General features: G+C 49.7%; 1 protein-coding gene across 1 annotated transcript; it reads right to left on the bottom strand.

Moving 5' to 3' along the window:
• Positions 1-1360: 1360 nt before the first annotated feature.
• LOC128839310 (myogenesis-regulating glycosidase-like) lies at positions 1361-3861 on the bottom strand. Its single transcript, XM_054032197.1, has one exon. It carries the CDS (start codon positions 3623-3625, stop codon positions 1529-1531), a length of 2097 nt encoding a protein of 698 aa, XP_053888172.1. The 5' UTR covers positions 3626-3861; the 3' UTR covers positions 1361-1528.
• Between the last annotated feature and the right edge of the window lie 13389 nt (positions 3862-17250).

Here is a 17250-nt window from a genome sequence, read left to right as displayed (position 1 = left end):
TAATTGCATAGGCTACCGACCCCCAATTCCTCAAGTGACACTTATTTGGGAGCTCACCATAACTACACGTAAACTTGGATTTTGGGGGGTAGACACCTCCCAGAGAGGCTGGGAGAGTGGATCGAGTTTTTAACCTTGTAATAAGGAATAGATTTCTAAGCAAGCAGGGCTTTGCTGATGGGTTCTAAGGTTCTTGACTCCCCTCCCGTGAAAGCTTAGGTGAGAGATGTTGTAGATGGAAGACTTTGCTGCATGAACCAGCTATTGCAAAAGGCAGTAGCAGAACTAAATGGACTCCAGGGAGGTCCTGCCTACACACCTTAATAAAACTGACTCACTAATCTGGGTTAAGTGGGGGGAGGACAGGTGAGAAGCTCCGTAGCTGCTGGAGACAGATCTTCTAAGAGATGCTTGGCCTACTGCTACTCGCTGAGCCAAACCATGAGTGGGGCTTGGTGGATGGGGGAGGTGGTCTGGTTGTTTTCTGTGGGATATTCTCCATGGTGAATGGGAAGGGAGTTAAATGAGTATTGCCAACGTTATTGGAAAGGGGGGTGGTACTTTTTAATAATAATAATTCCTGGCTCTTAGGAGTTCCGATCATTATCCCCCTTTTACAGCTGGAGAACCTGAGGCAAAAGGAAGAGACGTGACTTGTCAGGGTCACCCAGCAGGCCAGGGGCTCATCCAGGAATAGAATCTCGGTCTCCTGAGTTCCAATCCAGTGCGCTATCCCATATAAAAAGACTGCACAATAGTAAAAGCTCCTATTCCACAAAGCACTTAAGCAACGCATTGGCTTTGGGATTTAATCCTTGAAGTCAATGGGATTTAAGCGAGTGCTTAAGTGCTTTGCTGAATTGGGGCCAAAGGTATGCTAGCTTAGTTTTACTATCTATAACAGTCACTAATATTTCCCAGTGGAAGGAAATTATTGCCACTATGTTACTGAGTGCCAACATTAATTTTTCCTTGTTCTGATAAATCGGTCTACAGTAGATTGTTACCATCCTTTGCTACTGCATCAAACGCATGTGGTGGTGACAAGAACCTGAAGGCCCCACTCTCTGCAGGAGTGTCACCGGTTGACTTTTAAAGGACTACGCTGCTCTGAGCAATTCCTCAGCCAGTGACAAAGCAATTTTTAAATAAAATAAAGATATGGGATCAACAGAGTCAGTGTGGAATAAAGGAAGTCATCTAATGTACCTTTTAGAAAAAGAGCATCAATGTCATTTAGGCCTGGGGAAAAAACCCTAGTAGACTCTTTGGATCTATATGTTATATCTATAAATAATACCACAGCCGGGACGTCAAGTTTTGGAACTGGACCTTTTAAAGGACACAATATATACAAAGATATTTTAATTGTCCTGTTTATTAACACACAAAAATGGTTCTGTGCAATTGGAATCATGATCATTATTTAGAACGTCACACAGAGGCATATTTATCTCAGGAACTCAGAACTACCTAGTTTTTTCAATCCATCACCGTTCACAAAGCTTAAAACTGATGGCTACATTTGTTATGATACCCAAAGGAAATAAGCAACTTCATCCAAGTCAACAGGATAGTCTGTTAACAGGACTGGGGTCTTCTCAAACAGCTCCCCTTTGTAACTGCGCCATTTGCCAGCCGGGAGATATACATCTCGCTCTTGCTTGCCCAGCTCCAGGACAGGGGCCACCATGAGGGTGTCCCCAATGAGGAACTGGGAGTCAATCTTGTGAGCGAATTCATCACTGGGAGAAATCCACCAGATGGGCCGTATGATGGGGTCTCCCGTATTGGTGACCTCTCCAGCCAACTCCAACAGGAGAGGGGCAACCAGGGACTCATGCAGCTCTGTGAACTTCTGTGCAATCTCAATCACTTCCTTGTCATAGAGCCAGGGGGGAATGGAAAACTGCATGGAGGGCATGAAGGCCGAAAGCTCCAGCCAGCGGATGTATAGCTCCTGGTCTGGGATTTCAACAGCACCTTCAGTCTTGTTCGGCAAAAAGTTTCCTCCAATCATGTCCGGTAGTATGAAAGGGTATCCCAGCATGCTAATGGTGAGCACGGTAGGGATCAGGGACTTGAGGCCAAGCTCATATCCCCAAACCGAGTCGCGGTCGATGATGCGGAAGAAGCAGGAGATGTTTTGGGACTGGTAGCCGACCCTGACTTCGGCGAGCTCGTAGAACGGAATGGCCATTTCCGTGTACCGTCTGGACCAGATGCTGGGATCCGACAAGGGCCTGAAGGTGCTGAACTGCTTTGGAAGGTAGCTTACCTCACCAGCGTCAAATTTAAAGGACGCTATGCCGTACTTCGACCGCAGTTGTTTCAGGTGGCTCTGAAACCACTCCCTGGCTGTGGGATTGGTAAAATCCAATATGGCGCCAATGCCGTTCCACCACTTCACCATCGCGGGCAGTTTCCCCGTCAGCTCCTTGATAAAGAGCTGCCGCTCTATCCCCACTCCAAAATTGGAGGAATTGTAGTTTATAAAGGGATGTGTCCACAGGGTAACTTTAAATCCTTCTTTTTTCAGTGTTTTGAACATTTCTGTCACATTAGGGAACTTTACCGGATCAAAGTCGAAGTCGCCATAAGTCTGTGTGTAGGTGTCGTCGATTTCAATATGGCTGCAATTAAACCGGTACTTTTTAATCTTTTCTGCAAAACGCAACAGCTTATCCTGGTCAATATCATTTTTGTACAGAGCCCATGTAGACCAGATGGGGTACCTGAAGGCATTTTCTGATGGGATCTTAGAAGGCTTGTTAAAGTACCTGCGCACCATGTATTTGTGAATGGAGGTCACATCCGAGCCAACACAGACACGGTAGCTCAGCTCCGGGAAAGGCTGCTGCCCAAGGGGAGGTTTGTAGGGAGAATCCTTATACCTGGCTTGAAAGAAGAGTGACCGTTCACTGGCGTTAAACCCCAGGTGGAAGGGCACCAAGTCATTGATCTTTATAGCCGCTGCTTTCGAGGACAACCAGTACCTTTCCAAGATGCCTCCAAAGCTGCCCCTGAAGGAATACACGTCGCTCGTCACAAAGGGCATGGGCTCCTGGTACCCTGGGAGTCTGATTGGCCAGTGCTGGACGCTCATTTCACAGCCCCCGTACCAGTGAGCGTCTTCCCAAAACATGGTGTGCTCGACCACCGTGTCCACCACAAACTCCTCCCAGCGGACGCGGTAGCACATCACCGTGTCCTTGGGCTTGACCGTCTGAATGAAGAAATTCAGCTTCCCTCTGTCCGACCTGGTGCACGTTAAAATTTCCCCTTCTTTCAAGCAGGACTCCAGGTCAAGGGTGCCCGACTGGAAGGCCAGTCTGAAGACCACCTCCCCATTGTGGTTTTTGATGATGAACCCATCCTTCCTCAGGTCCATCAATTCCATCTTTAGCTGCTCTGCCTTCCTGAGAGACGCCATGTAGTAGCACCAAGCCACCACCGCCGAAATGAACAAGATGAGCCCGACAAGTACTGCACCAATCATTGGCTTCCGCTCCTTGGACAGCTTTGGCTTCCCCGGGATGAAGCTGTCAGGCAGGTGTGTTCCCATGGCATTCCCCTTTTCAGAGCTCCTGTTCTTTCTTAAACGATGAAAGGGCTGATTTTCCATGAGCCCCTGAAGCCAAACCTTGTGGCCAGGAGCTTTGTTTCTTACTGTGTTGTTCTTCTCTGGCTCGTCAAGGAGAAATACGAACAGGAGAATCAGTCAGTCGTAGTGTCCCCTCCAAACCCATTCAGTCCTGCGGCACTGATCCCTGACACAGCACGGGGGTGAAATGTTACAATCATCAACTAAATGAATCCGGTGAAGAGTCCCTGTCCGTGCTGTTTTCACTTGCAGCTCTGCTCCAGTCTGGTACATTCTGTTCACTGGCAGCTGAGCGAGGGTTATTATAATACCACTTTCTCAGCCGTGGGTATGCCAAGGTTCCCGTGAGCTCTTGGCTGCAATGTGGCTCGGCTCAGCCAAGCTGAGAGGAGGGGATGAGACAAAGCTAGAGCACCGGGGAGAAGCAGACAGGGCTCTACGGAGAAACATGGGTAGGTAGCAGAGAATTCAGGCTGGAAGCTCCGCAATGATCTCGGGCTTCTTGTCTTTTGGTCAAGTAGATTCCTGGATGTATTTTCCCCACCCTGCCTGTATCTCTCTGCCTTCATGCTGTAGTAAGTGTGAGCGTGCTGGCAGTTGGGCCTCCACTTCCCTGGACCAGTTACAAAGAAGTGATGCATCATTTCTGAGGGGACCTGGTAATCACAGCCATCTAGTGGCATGAAGGTTAATTGTCTGTCTGCACTTTGCTCCCTGAACGCCATTGAGCTGCTAAAATAGGAAGGCGCAAGATCCCGCAAGAGAGCTATTTATAGCCTCACCGTGTAGGCCCTCATGCAGCAGCTTGGTTGTAGGACACAAACAGGTCCGGCCCCTCAGACTGAGGGTTCGCCAAGGGCAGGTTCAGTTTGCTGACTGGCAGAATCGCAGGTGGCGCCGGACCATTCAGCCAGGTAGGCATTGAGTGGCGTATGGCTCTATCAGCGCCGGCGGGTGTCTCCTTCTCCATCAGCGCCGGAGGCCGGTCTCCACTCGTTCACACTAGCCCAGCTCTACTAGCTGCAGGGGAGTGGCTCCCGGTTTACCTCAGGGTCAGTGAGAAAAGGTGCAGTGTCATTGGGGTAGAGGGGGGTGTGCATCCCACTGTCAGTGGAAAGAGGGTTTGACAGGAACCTCGAAGGAGAGCAGTGTGGGAGGGAAGATTTCCGGGGAAAGCGTACGTGGGTTTTTAACTGGGATTGCCATAATAGAAGGAATGTGTTCATCGTAGAAATGTCGGGCTGGAAGGGCCCTTGAGAGGTCATCTAGTCCGGCCCCCTGCACAGAGACAGGACCAAGTAAACCAAAACGAGTGGTTCTCAATCTTTTGGGGCTCAGGACCCATTTGTAAATGTTTACGGCCTTTTGCAATCCAGTAGCTAGTCTGGTGGTGGAGGCCCTGGGGTGATTTTGGTCCAATCCTGTCTCCCGCAGGGGTTGGATATAATACAATAGATATACCTATCTTATAGAACTGGAAGGGACCCTGAAAAGTCATCAAGTCCAGCCCCCTGCCTTCACTAGCAGGACCAAGTACTGATTTTGCCCCAGATCCCTAAGTAGCCCCCTCAAGGGCTGAATTCACAACCTTGGGTTTAGTAGGCCCATGCTCAAACCACTGAGCTATCCCTCCCCCTCACTGAGCTGTGTAAAAACTAATGAGTTTTAGAAATCAGATCTATCTATCACTTCTTAAATGTTTTGTCAGATTTATCAATAAAGGAACAAAACAAAACAAGGCTTCCAAAGAGACCTACTAGCACAGCTTGCGGAGGTCTGGTTAAGAAGCAAGTCCTCAGAAACATCTTGTGGGTGATGATGGGAAAAGACAATAAGCTTGACCATCTTAGCTACTCAACAAGTGTCTCAAAGTGTTTTTCCATCGTTCTTAATGACATCAGCAGCTCAACAGCGTAATACTAAGCTACTTGAAGGTCCATTAAAAATGCCATAAATCAGTCATTTCACTATCCATCAGAATGGCTTCCAAGTGACCTAAACGATCTGCTGTGGTTTTAATAAGATCGCAGAAAAGAAAAGATATTTTGGCTCATCTTTGTACAGCCTGGGCTTTGCAGCCCCGAGGCCTGAAATGGAAAAAAGATCAGCACTGAGAAAAAAATAATTTCTTATGTCTGACGTGGCCCTGGAGGTACCTGGAAATGGGGAGCGAGTGAGTTGTATTCCAGTAGCACCCGAGAGCTCCAGTCATAGTCCAGTAGCCCCATTGTTCTCGATTTTATAGGGACAGTCGCAATTTTTGGGTCTTTTTCTTATATAGGCTCTATTACCCCCCACCCCCGTCCCGATTTTTCACATTTGCTGTCTGGTCACCCTATCGGTGCTGCGCAAATACAAGGAACAAAAGAGGCTCTGCTCCAAAGAGTTTACGATCTAGGCATTTTCTATACCTTGAAAGTAATAAACAAGAGAAAATGGGGAGCAGGAAATAAACCCACAGGCTCAGGAGTTTTAGCACCAATCGCGGGGGGGGGGGGGTCAGCATGCCTGGGCCTGGCCAATAGGAAAGACAAAACTCATCAGCACTCCTCCCCTTCCAACTTCCTTGAGACTAGGGCTTTTGTTTTGTGGTTGAAAAATTCCCTAACTGGAAATGTTTATGAAAATGTTTTGGATTTTTTTTTCCCCAGAAAAGTTTCTATTCCCCCCCCTCACTGAAACAGGAAAACTAAACAAAAATAGTCTTTTATTTTTTATTTTTTCAGTTCATCTTCTTTTTTTTAATGCACTTCCCCCCCCTCCCCGTTTTCGGTGGCAACGTGGAAAGGGTGAGCAATGGGAGGCAGCAAGAAAAAGGGGGAAATGAAGAATTTCAAAACTAGTTTTCAATAAAACTTTGAGTGAAAACTTGTCCCCCTTTCAAAACCTGCGGAACAAACCAATGTTTCAATTATATTTTTCCCCTTCCACTTTTCAATCATCTCTTCTCCCACCCCAGCCTTATGGTGCCCTCCCTCCTGCTGGGGGCAGGGGGCAAGGCACAGGCTCCTTGGGGTAGCAGGCCTCATATGCCCAGGGGCACAATGTCACAGAAGCACCTGCTGCATGTGGCTCCACACTGCCCCCTGCAGTTCTCAGTAGCACAGTTTAGTCATCAAGGCGATGATGGGAGCTGTCGCGGGAGAGGTTCTCGAACCAGCAGCAGGATCTCTTGGAAAAGGAGGAGCGGGGAGCGGAGTAGAGAGAAAGTGCCTGATTTGCCAAGTGCAGCTTCATTGATGTGAACGGAATCACTGGTTCTCCTGATTTGCACCGGTGCACATGGAATCAGAATCAGACCCAATGTGCATGAGGGAGCCTGGGGCAGGCCCCAAGCTGGAAATGTCTGTACTGTGAGTCTGCCTAGCACCATCCTCCACCCTCCATCCTGAGTTCTCCTGAGGGGCCTTTGTTCCTTAGGGCTGGCACTGGAAAGAACAGCCTCAGCCCTGGGAGTTTGCAATTTGCCCTATTTCTGTGTCCTTGAAACCTTCCGAAAGGCTTTCTGTGTCAGCAGGGAAGGGGGCGGGGGGGCAGCTGCTGGAGAGCTCTGCTGGGGACAGAAGATGGGCCCATCCCTTTTCCACCCTGACAGCGCCAACGATGGCATGTGACAGCCCTGACACTCTCCCCGCAGCAGCTGTGCCCATCTGTCAGCGGGGATCCGGACGCCAGCGCTGGCCGAGCTGCTGCTGTCCTGGTGTCACAGGTGGGACCTCTCGGTTGGCTGGCAGATTTCTGCAACAGCTGCCGGAATCCATCATCCAGTTCCAGGGCAGTAGAGGCAGAAGGGCGGAGGGGAGAAGGGTCTCATCCATGCTGAAGGGGCGAGTGCTCCCGGTGCCCGTGCTCTGCATGAAGGTAATGGGGGTTGGGGCGATGAGGAGCAGAGCACAGACTCGGCACCTTTCAAACCAACAGGCTTGTACAGCAGCAGCATCAGTACCAACTACGCATGCACCCTTCCATTCAGAATCCCCAAGGGCCTTGCAAACATTAACCAGTTAAAGAATGGTGATGGTGAGAGGCGGCTGGTTCCAATCCGACCCCGGCTAGCCGTGACCAAACAGGCAGTTGCTCTGATGGCTACTTGGAGCAAGTGAAATAAGTTTGGTGGGTCATAGTCTGCCTCCCGGTCGGGAGGTGTCCAAAGCAACAAACCCTTCCTTCTGGGATCACAGGCTGGCCTGGATCTTTCAGACTTCTTCATAACCAGATTAGATACAGAGTGCTGACCGGACAGATGGAAACACTCCACTAGGAGGTGCTATAGATGGCTATAAGAAGACTGTTGGACTCTATAACAATTAATTTACCATTTATTAACACCGCTATTAATCATTTATTAGCCATTTATCAACTAGTGCTAGATGGAACCTTAATATAAAGTATGGCCAAAAGCATATATACTTTCCCACAGCGGTCTGGCATATCGGGTAGCTATGGCTGGCACTTAACTTCATGTTACGGGATTTATTATTGAAGGAATTTGGAAGCATGTTTCTTCACCAGTCTCTTTCCTGTGTGTATAGCTGACATGATAAAATAGGTATCGGCGATCGCCAGGGATAGGGGGAAAAGCCAAGTTTATCACAAGGGATGCTGCCAGGCTACAAAGACCACGCGCTTCGCATGAGCAAGAGATAAATCATAGAGTGGATACAGATGGTGCAGTGACATTCTCAAGGACTATCTATGAGCTATAAGGATGGAGAATAAGGACACCTGCTTCTCTGTTAATAACAATACGTAGCACTTATGGAGAGCTCTGCCATTTCAAAGCAGTGTGTGAGCATTAACTAACCATTCCCCGCAGTGTCTCCATGCAGCTACTAAGTAGCAGAGTTGTCTTTAAAGGAGCTGTTCCTTTCCTACCAGGATGTTGTGAGATCTCTTGTTCCTCTCAGACATCTCTAAGAAAACTCAGTGCTGGAGACATGTGCCTGACCAACAGCACTAGAGATTCATACCTGTGTCTGTCCAGAACAGGGCAGTGCACGCTTCCACTACCTCCCTACCAATGTGCTTCACTGCTGTCTTACAGTGATTGCTGCTATACCCAGAGGGGAAATGGGAATTCAGGCTCCCTGGTCCATGCCGTCCTTGGCCTCTCTGCCCAGACTCTCAGCCAGGTGCAAATGGCCACTTGTGATGTGGATACTTAGACTGAAACCATTATTTGCTGTAATGAGCCGTAAAACCAGTGTCCCTGTTGAGTCTGTGGTTTTTAGTGTCCAGCAGAGTTATGAATGGAAATTCCCGGGCTCATCTTTTGAAGGTGTTGTGCAGGTTTCCTTTGAGGACGAGGACTGAGAGGTCAGCTATGGAGTGATTGCTTTGTGAAAAGTGTTCGCCCATGGATGATGTGTGGTTGTTTTTGATCATTTTACTGGGTGAATTCATTTGAGGGCTTAGCAATTGTCTGGTTTCACCCACATTTAGTGCCCAGCATGAGGTACACCACATGTGACAGGTTTCAGAGTAGCAGACGTGTTAGTCTGTGTCCGCAAAAAGAACAGGAGTACTTGTGGCACCTTAGAGACTAACAAATTTATTTGAGCATACAATCAACTTAGGCTTGAATAGAGACTGGGAATGGCTGAGCCATTACAAACATTGAATCTATCTCCGCATGTAAGTATTCTCACACTTCTTATCAAACTGTCTGTACTGGGCTAGCTTGATTATTACTTCAAAAGTTTTTTTCTCTTACTTAATTGGCTTCTCAGAGTTGGTAAGACAACTCCCACCTGTTCATGCTCTCTGTATGTGTGTATATATATCTCCTCACTATATGTTCCATTCCATGCATCCGAAGAAGTGGGCTGTAGCCCACCAAAGCTTATGCTCAAATAAATGTGTTAGTCTCTAAGGTGCCACAAGGACTCCTGTTCTTTTCACATGTGGTGACAGGCCCGTGTGGGACTCCTGGATCTTGAAAGGGGTGTGGTGGTGATATTGATCATTGTAGCAGCAGAGATGTGCCTCTGGGGTTTGCATCTGTTGTTCCAGCAGGATCTGCTGCTGCTTTGAGTTGGTGTGACCTGCAAACAAAGTCAGCGAATACAGAGAAAATCCCAGAACCTAGGACTCTTGTAGCAACCCTGACAAACATCCATCCACAAGGCCATAGCCTGCTCTGGACATCTGTGAGCATCTCACAACAGCAGGCAGTTTCACCTTGGATCGAGGGCACAACAATGATTGTGCGCTGAAGCCGTCGAGGTTCCATTTTTGCCGTCTCTCTAACATCCAGTAGATGGCAGCACTAGGCAAGCATTTCCACTCTGAAGTGATTTGATTTAATACTCTCTTATGGCCTGGGAGATATTTCCTGGGGTGGTAGAGGCCAATGGATAGTTTTGTGTAAGGGGCTACAGACAATGACTGGCTGAACAGACATGAAGGGAAATCTGGGAAAAAAATTCCAGGCACCATCTCACTTTGAATTGTGAATGTGGCTCGGTGTAGATAGAAACATGATCTGATTGCAGGATCGGGCCCTTGGTTTGAAAATAATTAAATGGTGGGGAGAGGGGAAATCAAGGAGTGCCAATTCTCTAGAGATACCACATAAAAGAAACCAAACATCTCACTCCTAAAAGTATTGTTACCTGCCCACATGTGTAGCCAGCCCCACGCCCGCACCTGGACAATCTGGTTACCTCTTCAGCCATGCAAGCCAGTAATCAGCATTGAGGGAAACAAGACTGCATGGAATGGCTTATTCGAAAAACAATGTTCATCAGCGTGTGTGTCAGGCCACTGAAATCAGATGAGGAGATGGGGCAGGGGGAACACTGGGACTGGCTGGACCAGGAGACAGGGATGAGGAACTAGTGGGGAATAGGTGTAGAGGGGAGGAGAGACAGATCTGACCAAGATCCAGGGTATAGGGGGAGAACTGGGAAAGGCTGGGCAAAAGGACCTGGGCAAGGAGCCAGGGATAGAGAGTAGGAGATTGAGATTGTACGAGGAGCCTGGGAAGAGAGACTGGGTCTGGCAGCCGGTGGGGAGAGTACGAGAGAGACAGATCAGCCGAGGATCTGGGAGGGGGAACTGGGACTGGCTGGGCAAGAAACCTGGGATTGGGTGTGGGGAGGGGGAGAGACTGAGACTCAGCGATCTGGGAGGGGGAGACTAGGACTCCTCACCCTATATACAGTGGTTATTGTTAGGCTTCCAAATGAGAGTGAACGCATATGAGGAAAATAAGAAAAATAGCAGCTGTGTATTGAAAGCTAAATTCAACTGCACAAGCAAGCTGAACGGGACTGCCCTTGCTGAGTCCACCACTCCCAGCACAACGCCCCTCCTGGGGTGCTGAAACCGACAGTCACAGGAGTACGGATACCTATGTGCCATCCTCAGCCCTGCCACTCATTCTCTGTGTTACCTTGGGCAAATCACTTAACCCCTCAGAGCCTCGGTATTCCCATCTATACAATGGGATTTAAAATAACTGTTTCCTTTACAGGGGTGTTGCAAGGTACAGTGAATTAAAAATGCTTTGAGAGCCTTGGCTGAAAGGTAGTACATGATCACAGAATCATAGAACATTAGGTTTGGAAGAGACCTCAGGAGGTCATCTAGTCCAATCCCTCGCTCAGAGCAGGACCAATTCCCAACTAAATCATCCCAGCCAGGGCTTTGTCAAGCTGGGCCTTAAAAACCTCTAAGGAAGGAGATTCCACCACCTCCCTAGGTAACCCATTCCAGTGCTTCACCACCCTCCTAGTGAAATAGTGTTTCCTAATATCCAACCTAGACCTCTCCCACTGCAACTTGAGACCATTGCTTCCTGTTCTGTTATCTGGTACCACTGAGAACAGCCGAGCTCCATCCTCTTTGGAACCCGCCTTCAGGTAGTTTAAGGCTGCTATCAAATCCCCCCTCACTCTTCTCTTCTTCAGAATAAATAAGCCCAGTTCCCTCAGCTTCTCCTCATAAGTCATGTGCTCCACCCCCTAACCATTTCCATTGCCCTCTGCTGGACTCTCTCCAATTTTTCCACATCCCTTCTCTAGTGGGGGGACCAAAACTGGATGCAATACTCCAGATGTGGCCTCACCAGTGCCGTACAGAGGGGAATAATCACTTCCCTCGATCTGCTGGCAATGCCCCTACTTATACAGCCCAAAATGCCATTAGCCTTCTTGGCAACAAGGACATACTGTTGACTCATATCCAGCTTCTCGTCCACTGTAACCCCCAGGTCCTTTTCTGCAGAACTGCTGTCTAGCCATTTGGTCCCTCGTCTGTCGCAGTGCATGGGATTCTTCCATCCTAAGTGCAGGACTCTAAACTTGTCCTTGTTGAACCTCATCAGATTTCTTTTGGCCCAATCCTCTAATTTGTCTAGGTCCCTCTGGACCCTATCCCTACCCTCCAGCATATCTACCACTCCTCCCAGTTTAGTGTCATCGGCAAACTTGCTGAGGGTGCAGTCCACACCATCCTCCAGATCATTAATGAAAATATTGAACAAAACCGGCCCCAGGACCGACCCTTGGGGCACTCTGCTTGATACCAGCTGCCAACTAGACATGGAGCCATTGATCACTACCCATTGAGCCCAACGATCTAACTAGCTCTCTATCCACCTTATAGTCCATTCATCCAGCCCATACTTCTTTAACTTGCCAGCAAGAATATGGTGGGAGACCATATCAAAAGCTTTGCTAAAGTCAAGAAATAACACATCCACTGCTTTCCCCTCATCCACAGAGCCAGTTATATCGTCATAGAAGGCAATTAGGTTAGTGAGGCATGACTTGCCCTTGGTGAATCCATGCTGACTGTTCCTGATCACTTTCCTCTCCTCGAAGTGCTTCAAAATTGATTCCTGGAGGACCTGCTCCATGATTTTTCCAGGGACTGAGGTGAGGCTGACTGGCCTGTAGTTCCCTGGATCCTCCTTCTTCCCTTTTTTAAAGATGGGCACTACATTAGCCTTTTTCTAGTCATCCGGGACCTCCCCCAATCACCATGAGTTTTCAAAGATAATGGCCAATGGCTCTGCAGTCACATCCACCAACTGCTTTAGCCCCCTTGGATGCAGTGCATCCGGCCCCATGGACAGGAAGTACTGCTCATATGCACTAAGTGAGTGTACATCCAGGCCAGATGTATCCTGGCAGGTCAATGCAAATGCTTTCAGGGCCATAACACTTTCTAAGTATTGGACACGGAGAAAATTTGCCTGGTGTCACTGATGTCTCTGCATATGCAGCCCCAAATTCAGCTTGTCTCCTTTTGCTGTCATATCATATTTGCAAGACTCAGAAAGCCCTAGATCTCTGAATGGAAAAGAACATCTGCAGTGACCTCCAGCTAAGATGGAGTTCTGAACCTGATTGCAGGAAGGTATCATGCACAGTTGGTCCGGTGCATTAGGGTGGGGTGGGATCACCTTCCTGTGATATATCAGACTCTGGCTGCTGCCAAAAGCAGTTTGAGAAACTAGAGAGCCCAACAGAAAGGAAGTATGGTCCAGTGGTTATGGCTGTGATTCAAGGGTTTAGTTCCCTGGTCTGCCAGAGATGTTGTTTGACCTTGGTCAAGTCACTTAATCTCTCTGCGGCTCAGTTCCCCATCTGTGAAGTGGGGAATCACAGCACTGTACTGCCTCATGGGGGGATTATGAGGAGAAATACATTAAGACTGTGAAGCATTCTCAGACCCTTTGGTAATTGCAGCTGTAAAATACCCAAGATGGATAAGAACATAAGAATGGCCATACTGGGTCAGACCACAGGTCCATCTAGCCCAGTGATGGAATAGTCAATGATACCTGTAACAAGGATTCCTACAAAAATGGACCTATTACTTTGTGACAAAGCTACTGTCCCAGGAAGAGGGATGGGGAACTGAGTAATTTGTTTTCTCATTGAAACAAACACCCTTTTTCAAAAGGAAGAGAGGTGGAACCACTAATCAAACAAATGGATTTCCACTTGGCTGGGAATGTTTAGACTTTGTATCTGAGAAACAAACTGAATAGGTTGAAAGAAGGGACAGTGGGGAGAAGAGGTTTTAAGGAGGAAATGCAATTCCTTCATGGCCACTTCTCAAAAATGCCTGATGTTTTGTACAATCTGGCCCATTCCAATGGAAAACATAACAACGAGAAACCATTGGTCTTAAGTATTTTTATGAGCCCACAGGATCTGGGAGGGATAAGTCTGCAGAGATGGGGTGACTCCATCAGGGGAAAGGAAATTGCTTCTATTGTCCCTTCAGTTTGGCGGTGGAATTTTAACAAGGCATTCCCCTGTGATCCTGTTGGCTAGGGTTACCATATTTCAACAAGCAAAAAAGAGGACGGGAGGAGCCCCGCCCTAGCCCCGCCCCTGCCCCTCCCACTTCCCGCCCCCCCAGAACCCCCAACCCTCCCCCCGTTCCTTGTCCCCTGACTGCCCCCTCCTGGGACCCCTGCCCCTAACTGCCCCCCAGGACTCCACTCCCTATCTAAGCCTCCCTGCCTCTTGTCCCCTGACTGCCCCAACCCTTATCCACACCCCCACCTCCAGACAGACCCCTGGGACTCCCACGCCCCATCCAACCACTCCCCACCCCCTGACAGCCCCCCCCCCAGAACTCCCAACCCATCTAAACCCCTCTGCTCCCTGTCCCCTGACTGCTCCGATCCCTCTCCCCACTCCTGCCCCCTGACAGCTCCCCCCCAAAACTCCCAGCCCCCCACCCTCCCCACTCCTTGTCCCCTGACTGCCCCCTCCTGGGACCCCTGTTCCTAACTGCCCTCCAGAACCCCACCCCCTACCTAAGACTCCCTGTTCCTTGTCCCCTAACTGCCCCCTCCTAAGACCCCCCCCAACTGCCCCCCAGGACCCTACCCCCTACCTGTACCCTGACTGCCCAAAACTTTTTCCACTCCCCCCCCAAAAGCCCCCCCCCCGTTTCTTGACTGCCCCCTCCAGAACCTCCCTGGCCCCCTTACCCTGCTGCTCAGAACAGGGTGTTGGGCTCTGTGCGAGCCGGACACATGGCTGTGCTCCCCCGCACAACAAAACCCGGTCCCTGGCCCTGCACAGGGCTGCCGGACCGGGCTGCAGGAGGAGAAGCTGCCGGCCTGCTCAGAATGCAGGGAGGGAGGAGGAAGCTGCTCCGGAGTCCAGCCCGGGACTTTCCTGCAGCCCTCCCAGCCGCTCGCTCTGCTCTGCCGGGGGAGGGGGAAATCCCGGACATTGTGAGAGCTTTACAAATTCCCCCCGGACGCTATTTTTAGCACGAAAAGGAGGACATGTCCGGGTAAATCCGGACGAATGGTAACCCTACTGTTGGCACTTGACTGGGATGAATAGTTCATTCTGGTGATAGTAACCCCCATGATCCCATGGGTAAGCAGGATTGCCAAGAACCTTTGTCCTTGATCACTGGGTTACATTTGATTCCCAGGTAAGACACACAGGAAAAATTGCATAGCATACAGTAGCAACCTGCATGGAACTTGAAGGGAACAGGTTGCAGGAGGGAAGAGTCTGGGGGAGGCAGAGGAAGCCAGTCTGTGTGCACAGGGCTAGAATGCTAGCTGCAGTTGCATCGTTCACATCTATACTACAGCCGGGATCGATGCTCTGAGATCGATCCACTGGCGGTCGATTTAGTGGGTCTACTGGAGACCTGCCAAATCAACAGCAGATCGCTCTCCAGTCGACCCCTGTACTCTACTGCTGACGAGAAGAGTAAGGTAAGTCGACGGGAGAGTTTCTCCCATCAACCCTCCGCGGTAACTCGACCTAAGGTACGTCGACTCCAGCTACGTTATTCACGTAGCTGGAGTTTCGGAGCATAGGTCGACTTACCGTGGTAGTGTAGACATAGCCGTAGTAAAGAGACATGGAGCCCTCTCATGTTGTTAGTCAGCACATGGTACATGAAACATGGTAGCTGTGGCCAGCCTAGTGAGACCCACAGCAAGGAACATATAGTGTGTTAACAGGCAAGCAAAGCAGCACCTGGAAACAGTGCGAAAAGGTCAGCATGGAGTGACTCAGACAAGCAGGAATGCTGGATTTCCAGGTGTAAAAAAACCTTGCACGAGATGGAAGCAAGATCTGTTTCTGTATCCAGATCTGGCCCTGGGGGTGTCAAAATGAAGGTAAAGTTTTTTTACTATCTCACGGGGGGAGGGAGAAGGAGGAAGAAGAGAAGTGAGTGACACAGTGTTGCCAGGATTAATGCCCCAAACATTGGAACAGCAGATAAAGGAGTGTGTTCAATACTGTGACTCCAGACAAAATGAGACCATAGAGAAATACTATGGGGTTTTTTACGCAAACCCAAGAAGCAGGACAGAGAGTAGATAATCATGTTACAGAGCTGAGAACTCTGGCATCCACATATAACTTTGGCACTACTCAGGGCCGGCTTTAGGCCGATTCCCCAGAATCAGGCCCTGTGCTGAAGAGGGCCCCAGGCCCGCACCTAAGAGGGCCCCGCGCCTTACTCACCTGCGGCGGTCTGCTCCGGGTCTTCGGTGACACTTCGGCGGCAGGGGGTCCGCTCCTGGTCTTCGGCGGCATGGGGTCCTTCAGTGCCACGGAAAACACGGAGCAGACCCCCCCCGCCGCCGAAGACCCGGACCGCCGCCGGGTATTTGAATTGGGCCCCACAGGTCCTAAAGCTGGTTCTGGCGCTACTAAATATTCCCTAATTAAAAACAAGATCATTTGTGAGACACGTGACAGCAAAGAGCTGTTTTTCTCAACAGTCTAACCCCTAGACTAGAGAAATGTCTCCAGAGAGCAAGGGCAGCTGAACTGTCCAGGGAAAGGATGAAAACAATCGGAGCAGCTAGTGCAGAACAAGTAGACAGGCTCAAAGTAAAGGAACCCAGGAAGCAGGACTGAGACAGAGCAGGGACTGGAGAACCCCAGGTGCAAACCCCGTCAGACAGTTCATACAGAGGGTACTCTCGCCTACGGCTCAGTCTAAGAGTGGGAGAATTGTGGATTCCACCACAGGAGAGGTAAAGGCACAAGGCCGGACACCTGAGAGCGTGCACTCAGAGATGAGACATAGGTGCAGAGACCCCTGCAGCCTGAGGGTATGTCTACACTACGAAATTAGGTCGATTTAATAGAAGTCGATTTTTTTAGAAATCGATTTGATACAGTCGATTGTGTGTGTCCCCACTTAAGACCATTAAGTTGGTGGAGTGCGTCCACAGTACCAAGGCAAGCGTCGACTTTCGGAGCGTTGCACTGTGGGTAGCTATCCTACAGTTCCTGCAATCTCCGCTGCCTATTGGAATTCTGGGTTGAGCTCCCAATGCCTGATGGGCATAGGCGTGCGCAGCACATTTCATTAGTGTGTCCACCCAGGGAATTTTATTTATTTATTTTTTTAAAGGCGAACATCATAAAGGTTGGGGTGCAGGAGGGAGTGCGGGGTGTGTGGGGGGGTGCGGTGTGCAGGAAGGGGCTCAGGGCAAGGGATTGGGGCAGAGGAGGGGTGCGAGGTGTATGAGGGGGCTCAGGGAAGGGGGTTGGGGAGCAGGAGGAGTGCGGAGTGCAGGAGGGGGCTCAGGGCAGGGAGTTGGGGTGCAGGAGGGGTGTGGCAGGGGGCTCAAGACAGGGAGTTGGGGTGCAGGAGGGGTACGGGGTGCAGGCAGGGGGCTCAGG

This window comes from Malaclemys terrapin, chromosome 6 (genome assembly GCF_027887155.1).
Source record: "Malaclemys terrapin pileata isolate rMalTer1 chromosome 6, rMalTer1.hap1, whole genome shotgun sequence".
NCBI classification, from domain to species: Eukaryota; Metazoa; Chordata; order Testudines; family Emydidae; genus Malaclemys; species Malaclemys terrapin.
Note: the sequence above shows the minus strand (reverse complement) of the source record. Positions and strands in the feature narration are given on the sequence as shown.